The sequence below is a fragment of the Oncorhynchus tshawytscha genome, linkage group LG27 (assembly GCF_018296145.1).
Source record: "Oncorhynchus tshawytscha isolate Ot180627B linkage group LG27, Otsh_v2.0, whole genome shotgun sequence".
Taxonomy (NCBI): Eukaryota; Metazoa; Chordata; class Actinopteri; order Salmoniformes; family Salmonidae; genus Oncorhynchus; species Oncorhynchus tshawytscha.
In genome coordinates, this window is record NC_056455.1 from 19,193,759 (window position 1) to 19,220,593 (window position 26,835).

Consider the following 26,835-nt stretch of genomic DNA (forward strand, 5'->3'; position numbering starts at 1 on the left):
TCAGCATATAGCAGGTATTTCACCTCTGTGTCAAATAGTGTGAGTCCTGGGGCTGGAGATTGGTCCAACATGTCTGCTAATTCATTGATATAAATGTTGAAAAGATTTGGACTCAAATTGCAGCCTTGTCTCACACCTCGACATTGTGAGAAAAATTCTGTTCTTTGGTTTTTGATTTTTATTGCACACTTGTTTTCTGTGTACATGCATTTTATTAAGTCATACACCTTCCCACCAAGCCCACTTTGGAGAATTTTGTAGAATAGCCCTTCGTGCCAAATCGAATCAAATGCTTTTTTAAAGTCAATAAAGCAAGCAAAGATTTTGCCCTCTTTTCTTTGGTGGACGTGCTTATTAATTAGTGTGTGTAAGGTGTATATATGGTCAGTAGTGCGATGGTTAGGAAGAAAGCCAATTTGACATTTACTTATTACATTTTTTTCTTGAAGAAAGGTTTGAATTCTTGAATTCAAAATGCTACAGAAAATCTTTCCCAAGTTACTGTTTACGCAAATTCCCCTGTAATTATTGGGGTCTGATTTGTCTCCACTTTTGTGGATAGGGAGATGAGCCCCTGGTTCCAGACATCAGGGAAGCAGCCAGAAGTTAACACCATGTTGAACAATTTAAGCACAGCATTTTGCAACTCAGGTGTGCTGTTTTTCAGCATTTCATTTCTGATGTTGTCTACACCACAAGCTTTCTTTGATTTAATAGATTTGAGCTTTTCATTTAGTTCTTGTTGTGTTATTGGGTAATCTAATGGATTTTGGTTGTTTTTATGACTGATTCAAGGATGTTCAATTTTTCTTTAATTTCTAATTGGTTCTGTTGTAAGTCTTTTTGTGGGATGTTTTTGTATAGATTATCAAAATACGTTTTCCAAATTCCTACATCTTGTATGGCTAATTCTTGTGGCTTTGTTGTACTTAAATTGTTCCACATGTCCCAGAACTGATTTTGGTCAATTGCGTTTTCAATTTCATCAAGTGTCTTGTTGGTATAATTCAATTTCTTGCATTTCAGTGTTTGTTTATACTGTTTCAGAGTTTCAAAGTATTCATATCGTAGCTCTGGGTTGTTTGGCTGCTTATGTTTTTTGTTTGACATTTGTCTTAGGTGTTTTCTAATTGTTTTACATTCATTATCAAACCATTTGTCAGAAACATTTTGATTTTTGCTTCTGATGTTGCATTGCTTTGGTTTTCTCAAATTTGCTTCTGATGCTGCTTTTGGAATATGCAGTTGATGTTTTGGGTAGCTGAATTGACACCATCTTTATTGTTTTGGTACTGTGAGTTATTGAAAAACTGTATAGAGTTCATCATTTCATTTGAGTTCAATGTTTCAATGAATCTCTCTGCACTGTTTGGAGCCCATCTGTATGATTGGTTTATGTTGTAGAGTTTATTGGGCTGTTTTTTTGAATGAATATTGCTTAATTTCTTCAGAAACACGTTGATCTGACTGTGATCTGATAATGGTGTCTGTGGTCTGACAGTGAATGCACTAATTATCTCTCTCTCTCGTTATGTGGCTCTCTCTCTCTCTCTCTCTCTCGTTATGTGGCTCTCTCTCTCTCTCTCTCTTATGTGGCTCTCTCTCTCTCTCTCTCTCTGTTATGTGGCTCTCTCTCTCTCTCTGTTATGTGGCTCTCTCTCTCTCTCTCGTGTTATGTGGCTCTCTCTCTCTCTCTGTTATGTGGCTCTCTCTCTCTCTCTCTCTCTCGTTATGTGGCTCTCTCTCTCTCTCTCTCTGTTATGTGGCTCTCTCTCGTGTTATGTGGCTCTCTCTCGTGTTATGTGGCTCTCTCTCTCTCTCTCGTGTTATGTGGCTCTCTCTCTCTCTCTCGTGTTATGTGGCTCTCTCTCTCTCTCTGTGGCTCTCTCTCTCTCGTCATGTGGCTCTCTCTCTCTCTCGTTATGTGGCTCTCTCTCTCTCTCGTTATGTGGCTCTCTCTCTCTCTCGTTATGTGGCTCTCTCTCTCTCGTTATGTGGCTCTCTCTCTCTCTCTCGTTATGTGGCTCTCTCTCTCTCTCTCTCTCTCTTTATGTGGCTCTCTCTCTCTCTCTCTCTCTCGTTATGTGGCTCTCTCTCTCTCTCTCTCGTTATGTGGCTCTCTCTCTCTCTCTCTCTCTCTCTCTCTCTCTCGTTATGTGGCTCTCTCTCTCTCTCTCTCTCGTTATGTGGCTCTGGCTCTCTCTCTCTCGTTATGTGGCTCTCTCTCTCTCTCGTTATGTGGCTCTCTCTCTCTCTCGTTATGTGGCTCTCTCTCTCTCTCTCTCGTTATGTGGCTCTCTCTCTCTCTCTCTCGTGTTATGTGGCTCTCTCTCTCTCTCTCGTTATGTGTCTCTCTCTTTCTCTCTCTCTCGTTATGTGGCTCTCTCTCTCTCTCTCTCTCGTTATGTGGCTCTCTCTCGTTATGTGGCTCTCTCTCTCTCTCTCTCTCGTTATGTGGCTCTCTCTCTCGTTATGTGGCTCTCTCTCTCTCTCTCTCTCTCTCTCTCTCTCGTTATGTGGCTCTCTCTCTCTCTCTCTCTCTCTCTCTCTCGTTATGTGGCTCCCTCTCTCTCGTTTATGTGGCTCTCTCTCTCTCTCTCGTTATGTGGCTCTCTCTCTCTCTCTCTCGTGTTATGTGGCTCTCTCTCTCTGTTATGTGGTCTGGCTCTCTCTCTCGTTTATGTGGCTCTCTCTCTCTCTCTCTCTCTCGTTATGTGGCTCTCTCTCTCTCGTCGTTATGTGGCTCTCTCTCTCTCTCTTTATGTGGCTCTCTCTCTCTCTCTCGTGTTATGTGGCTCTCTCTCTCTCTCTCTCTCGTGTTATGTGGCTCTCTCTCGTTATGTGGCTCTCTCTCTCTCTCTCTCTCTCGTTATGTGGCTCTCTCTCTCTCTCGTTATGTGGCTCTCTCTCTCTCTCTCTCTCTCGTTATGTGGCTCTCTCTCTCTCGTTATGTGGCTCTCTCTCTCTCTCTCTCTCTCGTTATGTGGCTCTCTCTCTCTCTCTCTCGTTATGTGGCTCTCTCTCTCTCTCTCTCTCTCTCTCGTTATGTGGCTCTCTCTCTCTCTCTCTCGTTATGTGGCTCTCTCTCTCTCTCTCTCGTTATGTGGCTCTCTCTCTCTCTCTCTTATGTTATGTGGCTCTCTCTCTCGTTATGTGGCTCTCTCTCTCTCTCTCGTTATGTGGCTCTCTCTCTCTCTCTCTCGTTATGTGGCTCTCTCTCTCTCTCTCGTTATGTGGCTCTCTCTCTCTCTCTTATGTGGCTCTCTCTCTCGTTATGTGGCTCTCTCTCTCTCTGTGGCTCTCTCTCTCTCTCTCGTTATGTGGCTCTCTCTCTCTCTCTCGTTATGTGGCTCTCTCTCTCTCTTATGTGGCTCTCTCTCTCTCTCTCTCTCTCTCTCTCTCTCTCTCTCGTTATGTGGCTCTCTCTCTCTCTCTCTCTCTCTCGTTATGTGGCTCTCTCTCTCTCTCTCTCTTATGTGGCTCGTTATGTGGCTCTCTCTCTCTCTCTCTCGTTATGTGGCTCGCTCTCTCTCTCTCTCTCGTTATGTGGCTCTCTCTCTCTCTCTCTCGTTATGTGGCTCGTTATGTGGCTCTCTCTCTCTCTCTCTTATGTGGCTCTCTCTCTCTCTCTCGTTATGTGGCTCTCTCTCTCTCTCTCTCTCGTCTATGTGGCTATGCTCTCTCTCTCTCTCTCTCTCGTTATGTGGCTCGCTCTCTCTCTCTCTCTCGTTATGTGGCTCGCTCTCTCTCTCTCTCTCGTTATGTGGATCTCGCTCTCTCTCGCTATGTGGATCGCTCTCTCGCTATCTCGCTCTCGTTATATCTCTCTCGTTATATATCTCTCTCGTTATATATCTCTCTCGTTATATATCTCTCTCGTTATATATTTCTCTCTCTATCTCTCTCGTTATATATATCTCTCTCTCTCGTTATATATATCTCTCTCTCTCGTTATATACAGTATTAAGTTAATACTTTGTAGCGCCACCTTTTGCTGCGATTACAGCTGTAAGTCGCTTGGGGTATGTCTCTATCAGTTTTGCACATCGAGAGACTGAAATTTTTACCCATTCCTCCTTGCAAAACAGCTCGAGCTCAGTGAGGTTGGATGGAGAGCATTTGTGAACAGCAGTTTTCAGTTCTTTCCACAGGTTCTCGATTGGATTCAGGTCTGGACTTTGACGGCCATTCTAACACCTGGATATGTTTATTTTTGAACCATTCCATTGTAGATTTTGCTTTATGTTTTGGATCATTGTCTTGTTGGAAGACAAATCTCCGTCCCAGTCTCAGGTCTTTTGCAGACTCCATCAGGTTTTCTTCCAGAATGGTCCTGTATTTGGCTCCATCCATCTTCCCATCAATTTTAACCATCTTCCCTGTCCCTGCTGAAGAAAAGCAGGCCCAAACCATGATGCTGCCACCACCAAGTTTGACAGTGGGGATGGTGTGTTCAGGGTGATGAGCTGTGTTGCTTTTACGCCAAACATAACGTTTTGCATTGTTGCCAAAAAGTTCAATTTTGGTTTCATCTGACCAGAGCACCTTCTTCCACATGTTTGGTGTGTCTCCCAGGTGGCTTGTGGCAAACTTTAAACAACACTTTTTATGGATATCTTTAAGAAATGGCTTTCTTCTTGCCACTCTTCCATAAAGGCCAGATTTGTGCAATATACGACTGATTGTTGTCCTATGGACAGAGTCTCCCACCTCAGCTGTAGATCTCTGCAGTTCATCCAGAGTGATCATGGGCCTCTTGGCTGCATCTCTGATCAGTCTTCTCCTTGTATGAGCTGAAAGTTTAGAGGGACGGCCAGGTCTTGGTAGATTTGCAGTGGTCTGATACTCCTTCTATTTCAATATTATCGCTTGCACAGTGCTCCTTGGAATGTTTAAAGCTTGGGAAATCTTTTTGTATCCAAATCCGGCTTTAAACTTCTTCACAACAGTATCTCGGACCTGCCTGGTGTGTTCCTTGTTCTTCATGATGCTCTCTGCGCTTTTAACGGACCTCTGAAGACTATCACAGTGCAGGTGCATTTATACGGAGACTTGATTACACACAGGTGGATTGTATTTATCATCATTAGTCATTTAGGTCAACATTGGATCATTCAGAGATCCTCACTGAACTTCTGGAGAGAGTTTGCTGCACTGAAAGTAAAGGGGCTGAATAATTTTGCACGCCCAATTTTTCAGTTTTTGATTAGTTAAAAAAGTTTGAAATATCCAATAAATGTCGTTCCACTTCATGATTGTGTCCCACTTGTTGTTGATTCTTCACAAAAAATACAGTTTTATATCTTTATGTTTGAAGCGTGAAATGTGGCACAAGGTCGCAAAGTTCAAGGGGGCCGAATACTTTCGCAAGGCACTGTATCTCTCGTTATGTATCTCTCTCGTTATGTATCTCTCTCGTTATGTATCTCTCTCGTTATGTATCTCTCTCGTTATGTATCTCTCTCGTTATGTATCTCTCTCGTTATGTATCTCTCTCGTTATGTATCTCTCTCGCTATGTATCTCTCTCGCTATGTATCTCTCTCGCTATGTATCTCTCTCGCTATGTATCTCTCTCGCTTTGTATCTCTCTCGCTATGTATCTCTCGCGCTATGTATCTCTCTCGTTATGTATCTCTCTCGTTATGTATCTCTCTCGTTATGTATCTCTCTCGTTATGTATCTCTCTCGCTATCTCTCGCTATCTCGCTCTCTAACTCTCTCTCTCTCGCTCTCTCGCTATCTCTCTCTCGCTCTCTAACTATCTCTCTCTAACTATCTCTCTCTCGCTCTCTCGCTATCTCTCTCTCGCTCTCTCGCTATCGCTCTCTCGCTCTCTCGCTATCGCTCTCTCGCTCTCTCGCTCTCTTGCTATCGCTCTCTTGCTATCGCTCTCTCGCTATCGCTCTCTCGCTATAAATCTCTCTCTCTCTTGTTATATATCTCTCTCTCATTATATATATCTCTCTCTCTCATATATATCTCTCTCTCTCTCGTTATATATATCTCTCGTTATATATATCTCTCTCTCTCGTTATATATATCTCTCTCTCTCTCATATATATCTCTCTCTCTCTCTCGTTATATATGTATCTCTCTCGTTATATATATCTCTCTCTCTCATATATATCTCTCTCTCTCTCTCTCGTTATATATCTCTCTCTCTCTCGTTATATATCTCTCTCTCTCTCTCGTTATATATATCTCTCTCTCTCTCGTTATATATGTCTCTCTCTCTCTCGTTATATATATCTCTCTCTCTCTCGTTATATATATCTCTCTCTCGTTATATATATCTCTCTCTCTCGTTATATATATCTCTCTCTCTCGTTATATATATCTCTCTCTCTCTCTCGTTATATCTCTCTCTCTCTCTCGTTATATATCTCTCTCTCTCGTTATCTCTCTCGTTATATATATCTCTCGTTATATATCTCTCTCTCTCGTTATATATCTCTCTCTCTCTCTCTCTCTCTCGTTATATATCTCTCTCTCTCTCTCTCGTTATATATCTCTCTCTCTCTCTCTCTCGTTATATATCTCTCTCTCTCTCGTTATATATCTATCTCTCTCTCTCTCTCGTTATATATCTATCTCTCTCTCTCTCTCGTTATATATCTCTCTCTCTCGTTATATATCTCTCTCTCTCGTTATATATCTCTCTCTCTCTCTCTCTCTCTCGTTATATATCTCTCTCTCTCTCTCTCGTTATATCTCTCTCTCTCTCTCTCTCTCGTTATATCTCTCTCTCTCTCTCTCTCGTTATATCTCTCTCTCTCTCTCTCTCTCTCGTTATATCTCTCTCTCTCTCTCTCTCTCGTTATATATCTCTCTCTCTCTCTCTCTCTCTCTTGTTATCTCTCTCGTTATATATCTCTCTCGTTATATATCTCGTTATATATCTTTCTCTCTCGTTATATATCTCTCTCAATTCAATTTGCTTTATTGGCATGACGTAACAATGTACATATTGCCAAAGCTTATTTTGGGTATTTACAATATAAAAATGAGAATCAAAATTGTCAACGGGACAACAGTAACAACAATAACCAAGGGTCAAAATAACCATACATTGAACAATAACAATAAGCATACAGTAGAGTACATGTGCAGGTTGATTGGTCTGTCAGACACTGTCCCTCAACTTATGGCAGGCAGCAATGTAGTGCGCTGCCAGCCCACAGCTCTCTGCGTCCTCCCCCAACAGGAAGGGTAGCCTACTCTCATCTGAGAGGTCTTTGAAACCTTGAAAACGGGTTTCAAATTTGGGAAAATGACACTAATTGTTTTATATTTTTGACATTTTGTCAGGAAATCCAACTCCGTCTCAGGTTCTGCTGTTGTGTAGTGGTTGCACTGCCTTTCCTCTACAGGGAGCCAGGTTTTCTGTGTCTACCCTTCTCAATGGCAAGGCTGTGCTCACTGAGCCTGTACTTTGTCAAGGTTTTTCTAAGGTTTTGATCAGTAACCATGATCAAATATTTAGCCACTGTGTACTGTCGATTTAGGGCCAGATAGCACTCCAATTTGCTTTGTGCTTGTGTTTGTGTTTCCCAATAAGCAATATAGTATTGTTTTGACTGTGTTGTAATTTGGTTTATCATGATTTATTGGATGTTCTGGTCCTGAGGCTTCAGTGCGTTAGTAGAACAGGTTTGTGAACTCAGCCCCAGGACCAGCTGGACTCTTTTCTTTGCTCAGCTCTCTCTCTCATTATACATCTCTCTCAGGACCAGCTGGACTCTTTTCTTTGCTCTGCTCTCTCTCTCGTTATACATCTCTCTCGTTATACATCTCTCTCGTTATACATCTCTCTCGTTATACATCTCTCTCGTTATACATCTCTCTCAGGACCAGCTGGACTCTTTTCTTTGCTCTGCTCTCTCTCTCGGTATACCTTCTCTCTCTCTCTCTCGTTATCTCTCTCGCTCTCTCTCGTTATCTCTCTTGCGCTCTCTCGTTAATGGCCATATGGTCCCGTCCTGCCTCTGAGAGGGTGGAATAGCCCCAGAGCCCAGCACACATCTCTTCCCTCTCTCCTGGTATTTGTTCTCCATCTCTTATCCTCTCCTGTGGCCCCCTTCCCTCTCATATCCTCTCTCCCTCCCCTGGCCCCTCATCTTCTCCCCTCAGGCAGAGATGTAGAACAGGGTGTGTGGTGGAAAGGAGACATGTACCCGTGTGAATTGGTGCCAGCTGAAAGCCCTCTTTCTGTCTGCTCCTTAGGCAGTTATTTAAACCCCACACCAGCGAACTGGCTGGGTGTCATGTAGGGGAGTGCCAGAACAAACCCAGCCATCCTTTCTAGCCATCTTTTTTTCTCTTCCCTCATGTTATCTCTCGCTCTCTTGTTATCTCGCTCTCGTTATCTCGCTCTCGTTATCTTGCACTTGTGATCTCTCTCTCTTGTTATCACGCTCGTGCTCTCGCGCCCGTGATCTCGCTCTCTCTATAATCTTCTTCCCTCTGTTCATCTCTGCCAAAGCTCCAGACACCTGCAGGTATTTAATGAGAAGATAGTTCCCATTAAAGGTTCTGTGCTGGCTGTCACGAGGTGTTCTGAGAGGAGGAGTGAAGGAAAGATGAGGTCCCTTCAGAGGAGAAGAGAGCACAGGAGGGGGTGGAGGAGGAGAGTGAGAGAAAAGGACATGTATGTGGATGACAGGAAAAAGGGGAGATGATGGGCAGAATTGGATGGAAAGAAGTTTAGGAGAAATGTGCAGGGAGACAGATTAATGGGTTGGTATGTGGAGGAGAAGTGTCTACTTTCCTCACTTCTCTAATGAGACACCCTGGTAAATGGCTGGTCTCTCTCTCTCCTCTCTTCTCTGACAGGACTAACCTCACTCACCAAGGTCACAGTTTAAATACACTGTATGGATTTAGTTTTAAAGCAGTGTAATGTATGGATCTCTAGCGCCGGTCCTGGAGAACTAACTGTATATAGGATTTTGTTCCAAAACCAGCTGGGATGAAGCAAAACCTGCACACCAGTAGTTCTCAAGGACTGTAGTTTTTCACCCCTTCACATATGTTAATTGGAGAACTTCCTCATAAAATGTACTGTATCTCTGCCTAAGGGGTTTTGCTTACTGTTAAGTGTGGCTAGCTTTATTCAGAAAGTTGAACAGAAGTGTCTTTCGGATACTCAGACATCCTAAATTGGTAAGTCAGTGGTCCACCTTTAAGCAGACAGAGGTAGTGTCAGAGAGCATCGGCTGGTGGGCATGATTGGCTTGTTTCAGGTAGCCTCCATCTTTTTCACCCACTCTGTCACCTCAGGGAGTGAATGAACCACTGAAGGGTTTTCTCATTCTACCCCAGCATAACTCTTACTTCATAACAGTGATGATACAATAATGCTTCTAGTCTCATCCTAACCACCCTACAGCCTCTGTATCCACAGAGCTTTCTTAATATCTTTCTCTCTCTCCTCCGTATCCTCTCTCCTCTTTTCATCTCCACCGTCTCCTCCCAGGGAGTGTGTGTATAAATGAGGTGGGTGCTGATGTTCAGCTGTTTCCTCCTCTTACCCCTGCTCTTTCTCGCTGTCTCTCGTGTTCCCCCCCATTTCTTTCTCCTGGCTGTCTGTTGGGTAAGCACTTTGCCGGGTGACAGCGCCCATCCTTCACAGGGCCCTGCCATATGCCACGCTGCTGTCAGAGGAGACTGCTGCAGATGCTCCAGCTGCTCTCTTCACCCCTATCTACCTCCCTACACACCTCCCTTTCTCGCCTCGCACACCTCCCCAAACTGAGATGGGGAGATGTGTAGAGGCTCAGTGAGACTGAGACACAAAGTGAGAGACTTGGTTAGGGAGGATAGACAGAGAAAGAATGGGAAGGATGGAAGATGGGTGTAAGAGGGTGGAAATAGTTTGAGAGAAGATGTAACAGGGTTTGGAGTAGGCTTGGGCGGTATCCAGATTTTCATATTGTCATATCGCCCTCTCGTATGCCAGGATTTACAGTATAACTGGCATAGCACGCGAGGGGGGTGCTAAAAACTCAAGGAAAGCTCATTGGGTTTGTATTACCAGAATGCTAACAAAATTAGCACAAACTACTATAATAGTGAAATCACATAGCTAAATGCTAACGGGCAAAAATGGACAAACTAATTGCAAAGACTGGCAAACCCAGCTCATAAAGTTATTACAAGCATAGCTACTAGCTACCGGATATCATTTTCGATCTGTATGGACATTTACAAGCGAAAGTGAACAAGATAAATTGTGCAAATGAACAAAGTTGTGATACTTGCTTTTCTGAAGGAAGAGAAGCATGTGTACATGGAGCAGATGGGAGAAGAATGGAGGGGGGGAAACACTAGTATGAAGCACAGGGGGAAAATAACTCATCCAGAGATCTTTGACTTCTGGCAGAAAGCCATACTAAGATATCTGATGGAAAACATTGAGTAGTGAATTGCACGTAAGTGTAAGTACATTGCGCTGCACAACAGAGACTCACTGATAGATATAGAATGCTATGGATTCACCACATGGCTTTCTCCCAGTGTGCTGTTTATAAACAAACATGTGACTGGCTCAACTGTTCTGGGGCACTACGATAAGCTTCATCGTTTAAAATGGGACAGGTGAAATGAAAGCTTTATCTCCTAAAGTATTGTACAAGTGGACTGCAGGTAACAACTTAAAAAGTAGCTACAAATATGAACATTTATTGAAAAAGTTTGAATAAATATTTTTGAATATTGGGAGAACCATCCCGTGGCTTTTTCCAAATACACCGCTATACGATATACAATATATTGCCCAAGCCTAGTTTGGAGTAGGGATAGAGCGAGGGTAAAATGGCATAGAAATGAGTTGCCGACAGAGAGAATAAGTGAGGGAAATAAATCAAGGTGACACTTGAGAGAAAGAAAGAGGGTTAGAGACCCAGTAACTGAGACGGACAGATGAATAGTGATAGATGGAGAGAAGGCGAGACAGGAGAAAAGTGCCTTTGTTTCATGTTGATCCTCATCTGATCCACATGGGGCGGCAGGCAGCCTAGTGGTTAGAGCGTTGGACCAGTGCTAAGGTTACAAGATCGAATCCTCGAGCTGACGAGGTAAAAATCTGTCCTTCTGCCCCTGAACAAGGCAGTTAACCCACTGTTCCTAGACCGTCATTGAAAGTAAGTAAGTAATTTGTTCTTAACTGACTTGCCTAGTTAAATAAAGGTCAAAATAAAATCTACTGGGCTTTCACCATTTCGCTGTGTCCCCAGCGCATCAACATTGATCTCACGTGTATCTGTTCCTAGTTGGGTTAGGCGGTATCCAGATTTGCATACCTTAATACCGTGCTTGTGCCTTCCCGGGATAGGCGGTTTTACCGATGGTGCACACAAGGGGCGCATTTTGTTAGTATACCAGAATGCTAACAAAATACTAACAGGTACAAAGGAATACCCATAGCGGTTAAGTAAATGCTAACGAGCGCTAAGACCAACAACCCAGCTCATACAAGTTTGCAAGTATCTCAAAACACACAAAACAAATATTAGTCAGCAGGGATCTTAATCCAGGAAGGGATGATCTCTTCTGTTACAAGAAGCTTGATCTTTCAAGCTAACTTTAGCGTCGGTCTGCGTCGGTCTGTCTGCCCTTCTCTCTGCCACCCAGGCAGTTGTTTGTCTCTGTGGAAGAACAAGGCTGGCGAGACAACAGTAACACATGACTCAGAAACTGGCTGCTATGGCTCCGGTCCGCTCTCTCTCTCTCGTGCGCGTCGTTCACCAGCTTGACTTCAAATCATGCATGAAATATGCCTCTGCCCCCGTCTGTGTGTAGATCCACTCAAAAACGTCTGTGGCGGACGGATGCAGGTGCAGGCTGGTCTGCTGAAATACCAACTGTAGATCTAGTCCAGTACCCTGGTGTGAATGGTGTCTCCATGGACTCAATGGAATGCTCATCAGTAGTGTTAACTGTCACTCACCATCTAAAGTAGGGGAATAATTTGTCTCATCCGCTATGAAGCTTTAATGGGTTGCCAGCAGGGTTGACTGGTATGTTTTGCCCCAGTTAAGCACCTAGATTTAAGTCATTTGGTTTAATGTCTGCATGTGTGGGCTTTTAGATGTGTGTGGCCTTATTTTGGGGTTTGCTGATACCTCTGAGGAAAGTATGTTTATAAAGACAGTGTGTTTGCATTCAATATAGTTTGTGTGTCTTGAGCAGCGCTGTTTACTCTGGTTGACTGGAGAGCAGCTGGAGAGAGAGCGGATGAAGGGCCAGTCATGCATTATAAAAAGCTGCTGAAGAGTTCTGCGCTCGGGGGTTCAGACGACAAGTTTAAAAGATCACACACCTATTAAGGCAGAGCTGAGGAAAGGTGTGTGTGCGTGTGACCCAGTCTGCTCTGGATTGATCAGAGAAAAGTCTCATATTGAACATAAGACACAGTGGAGGGAAAATAAAGTTTTCCATAACTTAATGAACTTGATTTGCAAATTTTTTCAGGACTATTTCACTCATGGCGTACTGTAAATCTATAAACAGACACGTAGAGGAGTAAAAGAGACTGACACAGAAATTAATGAATCTTCTGGGCTCTGAGATTCCATGGCAACTGTCTGGTCTGCAGAGATCAAGAGGGCTGCTGTGAGTCGATAGAGAAACCAGCAGGTCAGGGGTTAAGGCCATTAATGAACATCGCCACCATAATGATGGTAATATACGGCCTTGCTGACGAGGATGATGGTGATGATTGTTGAACATGCTGGTGATGAAGATTTATTTTATTTTATTTTTTATTTTACCTTTATTTAACCAGGTAGGCAAGTTAAGAACAAGTTCTCATTTACAATTGCGACCTGGCCAAGATAAAGCAAAGCAGTTCGACAGATACAACGACACAGAGTTACACATGGAGTAAAACAAACATACAGTCAATAATACAGTATAAACAAGTCTATATACAATGTGAGCAAATGAGGTGAGAAGGGAGGTAAGAAGATGATGATGACATGACTGAGGGGTGAAGACAGAGAGTAGTTTAGTCAGTGTGTGTAAATAGGAGCTAGCTGCAGAGCTACAGCAAAGTGTTGTTTCCACCTGGTTAGTTGATGGAATAATGGGCCAGGTTAGCCAGTGTGATTAGCCTAGCGTGGCTAGCCTAGCGTGGTTAGCCAGTGTGATTAGCCTAGCGTGGCTAGCCTAGCGTGGCTTGCCGTGCTATACAGCGGCTGAGTGCACCGCCATGCTTATTTATACCAACAGACACACATAAAGCAGAAACACTCCCATCTGTATTTACCACTATATATAATGAGTGCAGCCCAATTGGCACCCTATTCCCTACAGTCAAAAGTTGAGCACTATATAGGGAATAGGGCGCTATTTGATACGCGGCCATACAGAGTGCATCTCAACAGACCCAGTGCTGTCTGTGTTGACTTACCTGTTCCCTCCCTCTTACTCAGTCTCCAGTTTACCTCTTTTAATATGCCTCCTATACTGTCTTCTTTCTCCTTCTCTCTCTCATCTCAATCTTCATCTCTCCTCCACATGTCTGTCTCTCCCAATCCTTGTATGAGTTGCTAATCATTGTCTTATGAGTGCCTTGTGAGTGTACTCTTGAGTGTGTGTGTGTGTGTGTGTGTGTGTGTGTGTGGAGATGGATGTACATCATTCATACTAAAGTCCCCCTGGAGTGTGATTTATGGAGCCAGCTGTGGGTACCAGACTGTGCCACACACACAGTGATACACAATACTCATGGTCACAATGCTCTCCTCTCAACTTCACTATTTCCTTTGTACTGTGCCCCTGTAATGTCATCACAGGAAATGAGCTTGTGTTTATGAGAGTCTATTTCCTCCTTGGGATCCTATACCCTCCTATTATTTCTCTCTGTCTGTCACCCTGTCCTGCCTTTTTCTCCCAGTCTTTTATTCTCCATGTCTAACCCTCCCGCCCTGTCTTTCTCTCCCCTCCAGGCTAACACTTACACCTCCATCAGGAGCAAACAAGGGTCCTTGACATTCAATTTCCTGCTTGCCACACACTTTTTCATTGTGTTTTCTCCCCTTCCGTCTCTGCCTGAGTCAGATGGGCAGACAGAGGGACTGGCGGACTGTGGAACGGAGAGAGGAACAGACAGAGAGGGGGACAGGGAGGGTGTTTTTCATGGGGGGCAGCCTCCCTCCCTGTCTGAACAGCCCAGTAGCAAGGTCACCTTACTGGGATGCATTTGGGAGTTTGTGGCCATGACACAGCTTTTTCTAGGAACAGTTTGTGGCAATGAAATATATTTTTGGGGAACCGTTTCAGTGTCTTTGGAATGCTGCTTTAAAATGTTTGGATTCTTCTTGGAAATTGTTGGGCGATGTTTGGTTCTTTACTTCTGTGGTTTTAAAGGTTGCTGATAACCTAATAGGAGTGTGTGTGTGGACGTGTTTAACTATACTTGTGGGGACCCACAAGAACAGTAAACAAACAAAAACTGGGTACATTTTGTTAGTCCCCACAAGGTCAAATGCTATTTCTATGGGGTTTATGGTTAAGGTTAGAATTAGTGTTAAGGTTAGGATGGAAAATAGGATCTTGAATGGTACTACATTTGGTGTCCCACACTGTGTCCCACAATGTGGGAGTATTAGTATGTTCGATGTTGTCTTGAACAGGTGGCTAAGCCAGCATGGAGAATATATATACACACACACACACACACACACACACACACCCTAATGATTAATAGACTGAGTCAAGTCCCTGTCTAGTGTCTTGTTTGTGATTGGATGTGGTAAATGAGCAGCGCACACGTTAATTGTTGGAGGTGTGTGTTTGCATGGCAGCTTTATTTAACGGTTGATGTATTGATTGGTGTGGCAGAGATCATCTGTTAATGGCTGGTCTTCCTGTATATGATTTGATGTGTGTGTTGTCTGATTTGTCCATTAGAATGTGTAAGGTGATAGATGGTCTAAAACCGCTGATGTCTGTCTGTCTATCTGTCTGGTTACTGTAATGTATACAGTGTGAGTAGACTGACTGACTGATCTTCCCTCTGTCTTTTTCTTTTTTTTCTTTTATTTCTTTTTCTCTCTCGTCTCCTGTCTCTCCGTCTAACTCTCCCTCCATGTAGGTGAGTGTGGTGCAGGACTCTGTGAACATCTCAGGTCAGAACACTATGAACATGGTGAAGGTGCCAGACTGCAGGCTGGCCGATGAGCTGGGAGGGCTTTGGGAACACTCCCGCTTCACTGACTGCTCCCTGTGTGTGGCGGGACAGGAGTTCCAGGCACACAAAGCCATCCTGGCAGGTAAGACTACTTTTGTCTCGCACGCCACGCACGTGCATACTGACCACACAGAACACCAGGCTGACACCGGACCGACTTCTTACCGATATTGACACATCAATGACAGAAACACAGACTATGGGCTCTATTGTAACAAACCTAATGTTAAATCTTAGCGCTGGCGGTAGTATTAGAAATATTTTTGCTATTTTCACAACCAGAATTATGGCCACAGTAGCTGGCGATGGAGCGAAAGGTCTGGACTTATAAAACACATTGTAGGTGTGTCAAGGCTTGGCCCCACACTGACCAATCGGAACGTGCTCCATGACTAAATGTGTAGTTGCTTTATGTTGTTTATTTACTGTCTTTTATCTATAGCGTTGTCCTATTTGAATATTAGTCCGTTATAGCCTAGTTCATTAAATATCCTTCCCCATATTTGCTAAATATTTTCAACATGTTTGCATTCGACATTGTTTTAATTACATTGCTATAATATGGAAATACATTGTCTAACATAGGCTATGCCATTCACACTGATATATGGGCTAGGCCTACCGTAAATTGCAGTGTGGTCATGCCAAACATAGTCAATAAGCAAGACTAAATTCACTTGGCTATCGATAAGGCCTAAAAAGAAAGTGTATAATTCTAATAACTAAATAGCAGGGCCTCCTGAGTGGCGCAGTGGTCTAAGGCACTGCATCGCAGTGTTGCGGCCTCATTACAGCATGGGGTTTGATCCCATAGTGCGGCGCACAATTGGCCCAGCGTCGTCCGGGTCAGGGGAGGTTTTGGCCGGGGCGGCTTTACTTGGCTCATTGCGCTCTTGCCACTCCGGCGGGCCGGGCATCTCCAGGCTGACTTCGGTCGTCAGTTGAATGGTGTTTCCTCAGACACATTGGTGCAGCTGGCTTCCGGGTTAAGCGAGCAGGTGTTAAGAAGCGCGGCTTGGCGGGTCATGTTTCGGAGGACGCATGACTCAAACTTTGCCTCTCGTGAGCCCTTTGGGGAGTTGCAGCAATGAGACAAGCTCGTAATTGGATTGCAATTGGATATCACGAAATTGGGGAGAAAAACGGGGTGAAATTACAATAAAAAAATAAATACTAAACAGCAACTTGTTTTAAATAAGCTATGTTTACATTTTGAGTTGAAGGCACGTGGGCATATCATACAGAGAAAACATGGACTATGTAGGGTTTTACAAACATCCATACTTTTTAAAGGAGCTGGATAAAGATCCAAAATAAATAGAGGGTGAATGTCCACTCACTGTTATACTACTCGTAAATGTAATGTTTTATAAACTTGACAGATCATATTTGCACTTCTACAGAAATAGTAGTTGGGGTCTCAACTTACTGTTGCGAGTTAGAATAGTAGAATACACAAGGTGCAATTTCTAAATGTGTTTATCAGCAGGTCTAGATTTTTAATTTTTAACCTTTATTTGACTAGGCAAGTCAGTTAAGAACAAATTCTTATTTTCAATGACGGCCTAGGAACAGGGCAGAACGACAGATTTGTACCTTGTCAGCTCGGGGGTTTGAACTTGCAACCTTCCGGTTACTAGTCCAACACTCTAACCACTAGGCTACCCTGCCACCCAATGTGAGTTATAGATCTGTCATTCTCATTGAAAGCAAGTCTAAGAAGCTGTAGATCTGTTCAATGAACACTATTTCTATGCTACCCTTTCATAAGTTTGTTTTTGCGTCTCTTACTTTTGGTTTTGTACAACAGCTTTAAACAACTGAAAATACATGATTTTTTGTTATTGAAATATATTTCACAGTGGTTTAGATGTTCCAATGATTCTCTACACTGCTTGTTTTGTGACAAACTGAAATCAGGCAAACTATTAGAATTTTAGCTGCCAGGATATGGGGGAGGGATTTCTGCATATTGCACCTTTTTAAAACTGCAACATTTCCTCTACACCCCATGGCAAAATGTGTAGAAAATTAACTGTAAAACTTAAAAACATGGCTTTCTACTGTCAGGGTGGGGGGTGGGGGGCAACCAAAATGTTCTACTCACAGACCCTCAAGCAATCGTGGCCCGTCATGATAAGTTTGGATTTTTGGGGGCACTCCAGTCCCATCAAAGTTTCCCATCCTTGCCATAAACCCATAGATGGTGAGTCTTTCAAATAAGTTGTTTTTTGAGCAAAAAACAAAGCAAAGGCCTCCCGGGTGGCGCAGTGGTCTAAGAGACTCTGGGTTTGAGCCCAGGCTCTGTCGCAGACGGCCGCGACCAGGAGGTCCATGGGTCGACACACAATTGGCCTAGTGTCGTCCGGGTTAGGGAGGGTTTGGCTGGTAGGGATACCCTCGTCTCATCGCGCACTAGCGACTCCTGTGGCGAGCCGGGCGCAGTGCACGCTGACCAGGTTGCAAGGTGCACAGTGTTTCCTTCGACACATTGGTGCGGCTGGCTTCCGGGTTGGATGCGCGTTGTGTTAAGAAGCAGTGCGGCTTGGTTGGGTTGTGTTTAGGAGGACGCATGGCTTTCGACCTTTGTCTCTCTCGAGCCCGTACGGGAGTTGTAGCGATGAGACAAGATAGTAACTACTAACAATTGGATACCACGAAATTGGGGGAAAAAAGGGGGTCAAATTCCAAAACAACAAAAACAAAGCACTTTAAAAAATAATAATTAAACTAACAACAATATTTCTAAACAGGATCGGGTCAGAAGCATGATATCATAAATCACATCTCTCGTTCCATGAGCGTAAGGCAATGTGTGCACACATAGACTTAGGGCTCTTGGGCCGGAGGCATGGATGTTTGTCCTATCCATTGAATATAGCTTACACACTAACCATACAATAGGCGTAGTTAGAACAAACATAGCCAATGTATTTTTTTATATTGGCTTCAACATGGAAATATTCGTCTACACACATTGCGCTAACAGCCATGGACATTGCCCAAACGTTATAATAAGATAAGTCTACCATCGCTGTTGATATGGCCGGTTAGTGACTTTGCCACGTATAATGTAAACAAATTAACAGGCTAGGTGTGGATTCAGCACCAAGGACAGCGATCGGAATATCCATAATTTGACATTTAGGTTCAGATGAGTGGAAGATGGAGTTGTTTTTGTCAAAATGATAAAGGAGAAACGCAAATAGTCTATTGCAATAACTCAATTTTCCTAAACTGACTTCCTACAGTCACTGACACCTTTCATTCCATGGGCATTGCACATAGGCCTAATGAGTCCAAACTTTTCACAGTAGCTGCATGGATAAAAATCATGTCCAATATAAAGAAAAAACCTGAATGTCTTACTGTTTTTATGCCCATGCTATTTTTTAAATAAAAGATTGCTTATAGGCTACTGATTATGCTACTGTGAGCCTCCACTGAGCAAATCAATGCTATAACCAATTGCATTTCCACAAAATCCAGCTTTTGGTGAGTCTTAAATATCACCAGTTGGGACAATGGCACACGTATTTAAGGACACCCCAAATATTTTCACTCTTCCCACCGCAGCGCACTTGAGCTGATATAAGACAGGTAAATTACCAACCCTTGCTCCAGGGTTGGAAAATAGTGTAGTGCTGGCTTTTAGAAGTTGAAATTGCCAAAGAGCAGGCTTTTAATGGCAGCTGCAAATAGAGCCCCATGACTGAGTATCTGACTGAAACTTTGAGGAACTCTCCCTGTGGAGAATGGGAATGGCTGTCAATTATCCAGTCATTTTGAGACATTTTAATTGTGTGCTACTGTGGCATTGGGGTCTTCACTCTCTCTCTCTCCACCCCCTCATCTGGCTGTCTGCACCTCCCTCTCTCCTTTTCTCCTTCTCCCTCGCTTCTTCCACTACCTGGGTTAGGTGACACCCACTCCCCTCATTGTTCTCCTTCTCCACCACCATTCCTGTGACAACTCTCTGGGCCGTTAATCGCTGTGGAGACGGACAGAGCAGGATCAAAAGGGCTGTGGAAGTGTGTGTGCTGGCTGAGCGGAACGCTTTAAATTGGCTTCTTATTGGTCATGTGATCTAAAACAGTGTGGTGCTTCTCTCTCTTGTCTACTGCAGAATGAGCTCGGCACTGCATCTCTATAATACTCTCACACAGCTATGGTACAACACTCACACAAAACAACTCTCAGCTATGGTACAACACTCACACAAAACAACTCTCAACTATGGTACAACACAACAAAACAACTCTCGGCTATGGAACAACACTCACAACAAAACGACTCTCAGCTATGGAACAACACTCACAACAAAACAACTCTCAGCTATGGAAAAACACACAACAAAACGACTCTCAGCTATGGAACAACACAACAACAAAATGACTCTCAGCTATGGATCAACACTCACACAAAACGACTCTCAGCTATGGTACAACACTCACACAAAACAAATCTCACCTATGGAACAACACTCACAACTAAACGACTCTTAGCTATAGGAACAACACTCACAACAAAACGACTCTCAGCTATGGAATAACACTCACACAAAACAACTCTCAGCTATAGAACAACACTCACACAAAACGACTCTCAGCTATGGAACAACACTCACACAAAACGACTCTCAGCTATGGAACAACACTCACAACAAAACAACTCTCAGCTCTGGAATAACACACAACAAAATGACTCTCAGCTATGGAACAACACACAACAAAACGACTCTCAGCTATGGAACAACGCTCACACAAAGCAACTCTCAGCTATGGAACAACACTCACACAAAACAACTCTCAGCTATGGAACAACACTCACAACAAAACAACTCTCAGCTATGGAACAACACTCACAACAAAACGACTCTCAGCTATGGAACAACACTCACACAAAACAACTCTCAGCTATGGAACAACACTCACAACAAAACGACTCTCAGCTATGGTACAACACTCACAACAAAACAACTCTCAGTTATGGAACAACACTCACAACAAAACGACTCTCAGCTATGGTACAACACTCACACAAAAGAACTCTCAGCTATGGAACAACAAAACAACTCTCAGCTCTGGAACAACACACAACAAAATGACTCTCAGCTATGGAACAACACACAACAAAACGACTCTCAGCTATGGAACAACACTCACACGAAACAACTCTCAGCTATGGAACAACACTCACACAAAGCAACTCTCAGCTATGGTACAACACTCACACAAAACAACTCTCAGCTATGGTACAACACTCACACAAAACAACTCTCAGCTATGCTAAAATACTCACAACAAAATTACTCTCAGCTATGGAACAACACTCCAGGTGTCCTACTCCCAAGCACACTAGTGCTTGAGAGGGATCCTATTTCTTTATTAGAAAAACACATGTAGACTATGAAACAATGATGTTTTAGAGGGGGACCCCAAATTCCATCCTATTCCCTAGTGCGCTACCCCGGTCAAAAATAGTGCACTATATAGGAAATAGGGTGCCATTTGGGGCACATCCTTTATCCCCTGGTTCATGGCCCTACTAGTCTAAAGTGAGAGCTAGTGCTGCTGGTCAAACTCATTGAAGATGGCTTCATTAGGCCTTGGGAGTAGCAGTAGCAGGACGGTGTGTACCGGAGACTGTTCGTTCTTTCCACTGCCCCTGTGGCAGACAGACAGATGGGAGACACTAAACTATTCTTTCTCCTCTCTCCTTCTCTCTCCCCTTCTCTCGCTCACTTGCTCTATCAATCTATCCATGTAGAAATTACCTCAACTGTCCTGTACCCCCGCACATTGACTCGGTACCGGTACCCCCTGTATATAGCCTCGTTATGTTACTTTTTATTTGAGTTTATTTAGCAAATATTTTCTTAACTCCATTTCTTGAACTGCATTGTTGGTTAAGGGCTTATAAGTAAGCATTGTATCTGGCGCATGTGACCATACATTTTGATGTGTTCTCTCTACCCCTCCAGCCCGATCGCCAGTGTTCAGTGCCATGTTTGAGCATGAGATGGAGGAGAGTAAAAAGGTGAGTGTTGTAGACAGTGTTGTGACCTGAACAGTCCTGTGTCTCAGTGGGGAGGATCTTCACATCTTTCTCTCTGTTGCATCATCACTAGTTCAGACATGGATCAAATCAAATCAAATTTATTTGTATAGCCCTTCGTACATCAGCTGATATCTCAAAGTGCTGTACAGAAACCCAGCCTAAAACCCCAAACAGCAAGCAATGCAGGTGTAGAAGCACGGTGGCTAGGAAAAACCAAAACCTAGGAAGAAACCTAGAGAGGAACCAGGCTCTGTGGGGTGGCCAGTCCTCTTCTGGCTGTGCCAGGTGGAGATTATAACAGAACATGGCCAAGATGTTCAAATGTTCATAAATGACCAGCATGGTCGTATAATAATAAGGCAGAACAGTTGAAACTGGAGCAGGAGCACGGCCAGGTGGACTGGGGACAGCAAGGATTCATCATGTCAGGTCGTCCTGAGGCATGGTCCTAGGGCTCAGGTCCTCCGAGAGAGAGAGAGAAAGAAAGAGAGAATTAGAGAGAGATCACTTAAATTCACACAGGACACCGAATAGGACAGGAGAAGTACTCCAGATATAACAAACTGACCCTAGCCCCCCGACACATAAACTACTGCAGCATAAATACTGGAGGCTGAGACAGGAGGGATCAGGAGACACTGTGGCCCCATCCGAGGACACCCCCGGACAGTGCCAAACAGGAAGGATATAACCCCACCCACTTTGCCAAAGCACAGCCCCCACACCACTAGAGGGATATCTTCAACCACCAATTTACCATCCTGAGACAAGGCTGAGTATAGCCCACAAAGATCTCCGCCACGGCACAACCCAAGGGGGGGGGGGGGTGCCAACCCAGACAGGATGATCACATCGGTGACTCAACCCACTCAGCTGACGCACCCCTCCCAGGGACGGTATGAAAGAGCACCTGTAAGCCAGTGACTCAGCCCCTGTAATGGGGTTAGAGGCAGAGAATCCCAGTGGAAAGAGGGGAACCGGCCAGGCCCGAGACAGCAAGGGCGGTTCGTTGCTCCAGAGCCTTTCCATTCACCTTCCCACTCCTGGGCCAGACTACACTCAATCATATGACCCACTGAAGAGATGAGTCTTCAGTAAAGACTTAAAGGTTGAGATTGAGTTTGCGTCTCTCACATGGGTAGGCAGACCATTCCATAAAAATTGAGCTCTATAGGAGAAAGCCCTGCCTCCAGCTGTTTGCTTAGAAATTCTAGGGACAATTAGGAGGTCTGCGTCTTGTGACCGTAGCGTACGTGTAGGTATGTACGGCAGGACCAAATCAGAGAGATAGGTAGGAGCAAGCCCATGTAATGCTTTGTAGGTTAGCAGTAAAACCTAAAAGCAGTAAAGCCCATGTAGGGAGGCTAGCACTGGAGTAATATGATCAAATTTTTTGGTTCTAGTCAGGATTCTAGCAGCCGTATTTAGCACTAACTGAAGTTTATTTAGTGCTTTATCCGGGTAGCCGGAAAGTAGAGGATTGCAGTAGTCTAACCTAGAAGTGACAAAAGCATGGATTAATTTTTCTGCATCATTTTTGGACAGAACGTTTCTGATTTTTGCAATGTTACGTAGATGGGAAAAAGCTGTCCTTGAAATGGTCTTGATATGTTCTTCAAAAGAGAGATCAGGGTCCAGAGTAACGCCGAGGTCCTTCAGTTTTATTTGAGACGACTGTACAACCATTAAGATTAATTGTCAGATTCAACAGAAGACCTCTTTGTTTCTTGGGACCTAGAACAAGCATCTCTGTTTTGAGTTTAAAAGTAGAAAGTTTGCAGCCATCCACTTCCTTATGTCTGAAACACATGCGTCTAGCGAGGGCAATTTTGGGGCTTCACCATGTTTCATTGAAATGTACAGCTGTGTGTCATCCGCATAGCAGTGAAAGTTAACATTGTTTTCGAATGACATCCCCAAGAGGTAAAATATATAGTGAAAACAATAGTGGTCCTAAAACGGAACCTTGAGGAACACCGAAATTTACAGTTAATTTGTCAGAGGACAAACCATTCACAGGGACAAACTGATATCTTTCCGACAGATAAGATCTAAACCAGGCCAGAACTTGTCCGTGTAGACCAATTTGGGTTTCCAATCTCTCCAAAAGAATGTGGTGATCGATGGTATCAAAAGCAGCACTAAGGCCTAGGAGCACGAGGACAGATGCAGAGCCTCGGTCTGATGCCATTAAAAGGTAATTTACCACCTTCACAAGTGCAGTCTCAATGCTATGATGGGGTCTAAAACCAGACTGAAGCATTTTGTATACATTGTTTGTCTTCAGGAAGGCAGTGAGTTGCTGTGCAACAGCCTTTTCTAAAAGATGTCTACACGGTTACTGTACCCTTCCAGAATGTTGCCTCGTCTGCATGGAGTTGGCAGGCTCACTGTAAGATCTATAACTGTAGGATTTGTGGGAGTTTGACCAAAATAGATCCTTGGTGTGTGTGTGAGCCCCGTGCCATGGTGGGTCCTGCTCATCTGATAGGGAGGTGGTGAGATTGAACATCAGTGATTTAGAGGTTGTGTTGGCAGAATATTGATGCGGGCCCTGCTTAAATGGGGAAATTATAAAGCACAAAGCGAGGAAATGCATCTTAATTGGTATATAAGTGGGCGTCTTCATCAGGGAGAGGGGGAGGAATGTGTCCCCATTTGATAGAGATAACAGATTCACCAGTCTATAGAGGGAGAATAAATGCATTTGTAAATAAACACAATAATAGCCAAGTCTTGTGTGTGTGTGTTGGTAGATCATGAAAGATCACGTGTACTCTCTGTACAGCACAAATGTTTGTGTCTGTTGGTGATAAACAAACACGTGTATGTCTGTGCTAATGTGTAATGGGTTGATTTGTAGTGTGCTGTTTTGTTAGTGTCCAGAGTGGAACATTAATGTACTATGAGCTGTCTGTATACCCGGCCTGACCCCGCTGAAATACCTCAGGTCGCTGTGACGACGATAAACCAGCAACATAATTGGTTTACTGCCTTGTTCTGCCTCTCGGAGCGGAGAAAAGGGTTCAGGGTTACCGTTACCGTGCCGACGAGCGATAAAGAGTGCTTGCCGTTGGCTGCAGGCACCGTTCGTTGGGAACGAATGCTCCGGATTAATTCCAGGAATCGACTGTGGAGGAAAAAACACATCTAAAATGCTGTTTTCAATTTTGGGGTTGAACGTGTTCAGACTGTTTCAGAGGTGTTCTGGTGCTCTGGTCTGCTCACAACTATTTGGTGTGTGTGTGTGTGTGTGTGTGTGTTTTATATGTATAAACATGAATGATAAAGTAGATAGAAAATTAGCTTTACTGAGCAAAAATATAAACGCAGCGATTTTACAGAGTTATAGTTCATAAGAAAATCTGTCAATTGAAATAAATTCATTAGGCCCAAATCTATGGATTTCAAATGATTGGGCAGGGGCGCAGCCATGGGTGGGCCTGGGAGGGCATAGGCCCACCCACTGCGGAGCCAGGTCCAGCAAATCAGAATACGTTTTTCCCAACAAAAGGGCTTTATTACAGAGTTACAGGCAGACAAACACTCCTCAGCACCCCCTTCCTCTTCCCCCCCTCCCCCGACTGTCCCGCAGGTGAAGAATCCAGATGTGGAGGTCCTGGGCTGGCGTGGTTACACGTGGTCTTCAGTTGTGATGCCTTTTGGATGTATTGCCAAATTCTCTAAAACGGCGTTTAAGGCGGCTTATGGTAGAGAAATGAACATTAAAATCTCTGGCAACAGCTCTGGTGCACATTCTTGCAGTCAGCATGCTAATTGCACGCTCCCTCAACTTGAGACATCTGTAGCATTGTTTTGTGTGACAAAACGTTACATTTTAGAGTGGCCTTTATTGCCCCCAGCACAAGGTGCACCTGTGTAATGTGCATGCTATTCAATCACTTTCTTGAGATGCCTCACCTGTCAGGTGGCTGGATTATCTTGGCCAAGGAAAAATGCTCACTAACAGGAATGTAAACTGATTTTGTGCACAAATGACCTTTTTGTGTGTATGGAACATTTCTGGGATCTTATATTTCAGCCCATGAAACATGGGACCAGCACTTTACATGTTGCGTTTATATTTTTGTTCAGTGTAGATAGATGGTTAACTTCACCTATTTGAAATGAGATAAGCAGACTGCATCATTGGAAGACTGCTGGAACAGGATCACAGTCAATGGAGTGTTCATAATGGAGTGTTCATAATGGATCTGATGTTGGGAAGTTGTGGTAATATAGGCTCTGAGCACTCCCCTGGTCTCTTCTCTCCTCCTCCAGAACCGTGTGGAGATTAACGATGTGGAGCCCGAGGTGTTCAAGGAGATGATGTGCTTCATCTACACGGGCAAAGCCCCCAACCTGGACAAGATGGCTGACGACCTGCTGGCTGCGGCAGACAAGGTTAGTGTGGGTGGAGGAGGAATGAGGAGGTGTGTATATTGTATCTGATATTATATTGTATGGATGAGTGAGTATATCATATGTTATAATGTTCCCTGGCGTTACAGTATGTTATGTTCATGTGTGTGAGGTGTATGTGATGCTATGTACCATATGTAGTGGTCCTGTGTGCAGAATGATGCTAGGTCTATGTGACTCTAAATAAATTAACTGAATGTGGCAGAATTCAACCTCCATAACTTCCTTGGTTTTCTGTCAACATATTTGAGTATTTTCTAGGACCCCAGATCTGTTGATGCACGAGCGCACACACACACACACACACACACACAAACACACACCCTACATTGTTTGTGTTAAGTGCTGCCCTTCGCTCCTCAAGGATTCCTTTTGTGACACTCCCTCATCTTAACCCTGCATTCATCCTCTCTCCTCCCATTCATTTCCTTCCCTCTCTTTTCTCATGCAGTGTGTGTGATTTATTTAATAACGGTGCATGTGGTTAACTCTGTAGGGAGCTGCTGGAATAACTGGAGGCCAAGGCCAGGTCTCACTAAGATCCTCCTTACCCCTCTGATGCTATCCCAGCAGCCTCTCTGGCTACACAATAGTACAGCTCTTATGTAATACACACACACACACACACACACACACCTCTGAATCAGTTCTCCTGGCTGCAGTCTGAAGATTAGCTTGTTGTGGGGCTTTGTGTGTGGGTACGTACACTATATATTAGAGGTCGAGGACCTCTATTGGAGGACCAAAAAAGCCGATACCGATTAATCGGACGATTTAAAAGTTCAAATTAAAATACAATTTTAAAAAATTAATTTCTAATAATGACAATTACAACAATACTGAATGAACACTGATTTTAACTTAATATAATACATCAATAAAATGTATTTAGCCTCAAATAAATAATGAAACATGTTCAATTTGGTTTAAATAATGCAAAAACAAAGTGTTGGAGAAGAAAGTAAAAGTGCAATATGTGCCATGTAAGAAAGCTAACGTTTCAGTTCCTTGCTCAGAACATGAGAACATATGAAAGGTGGTTCCTTTTAACATGAGACTTCAATATTCCCAGGTAAGAAGTTTTAGGTTGTAGTTATTATAGGAATTATAGGACTATTTCTCTCTATACGATTTGTTTTTCATATACCTTTGACTATT

At 43.6% G+C, this 26,835-nt stretch overlaps 1 protein-coding gene across 2 annotated transcripts in view; it reads left to right on the forward strand.

Moving 5' to 3' along the window:
- Window positions 1-26,835, forward strand: part of LOC112238972 (speckle type BTB/POZ protein) — a 146,107-nt gene that overhangs the window by 109,519 nt on the left and 9,753 nt on the right. For both annotated transcript variants that reach the window (XM_042307538.1, XM_042307539.1), the window contains exons 7-9: window positions 15,100-15,277; window positions 21,179-21,234; window positions 25,537-25,659. In XM_042307538.1, the coding sequence (XP_042163472.1) occupies window positions 15,100-15,277; window positions 21,179-21,234; window positions 25,537-25,659 (357 nt within the window). The remainder of the gene's footprint in view (window positions 1-15,099; window positions 15,278-21,178; window positions 21,235-25,536; window positions 25,660-26,835) is intronic.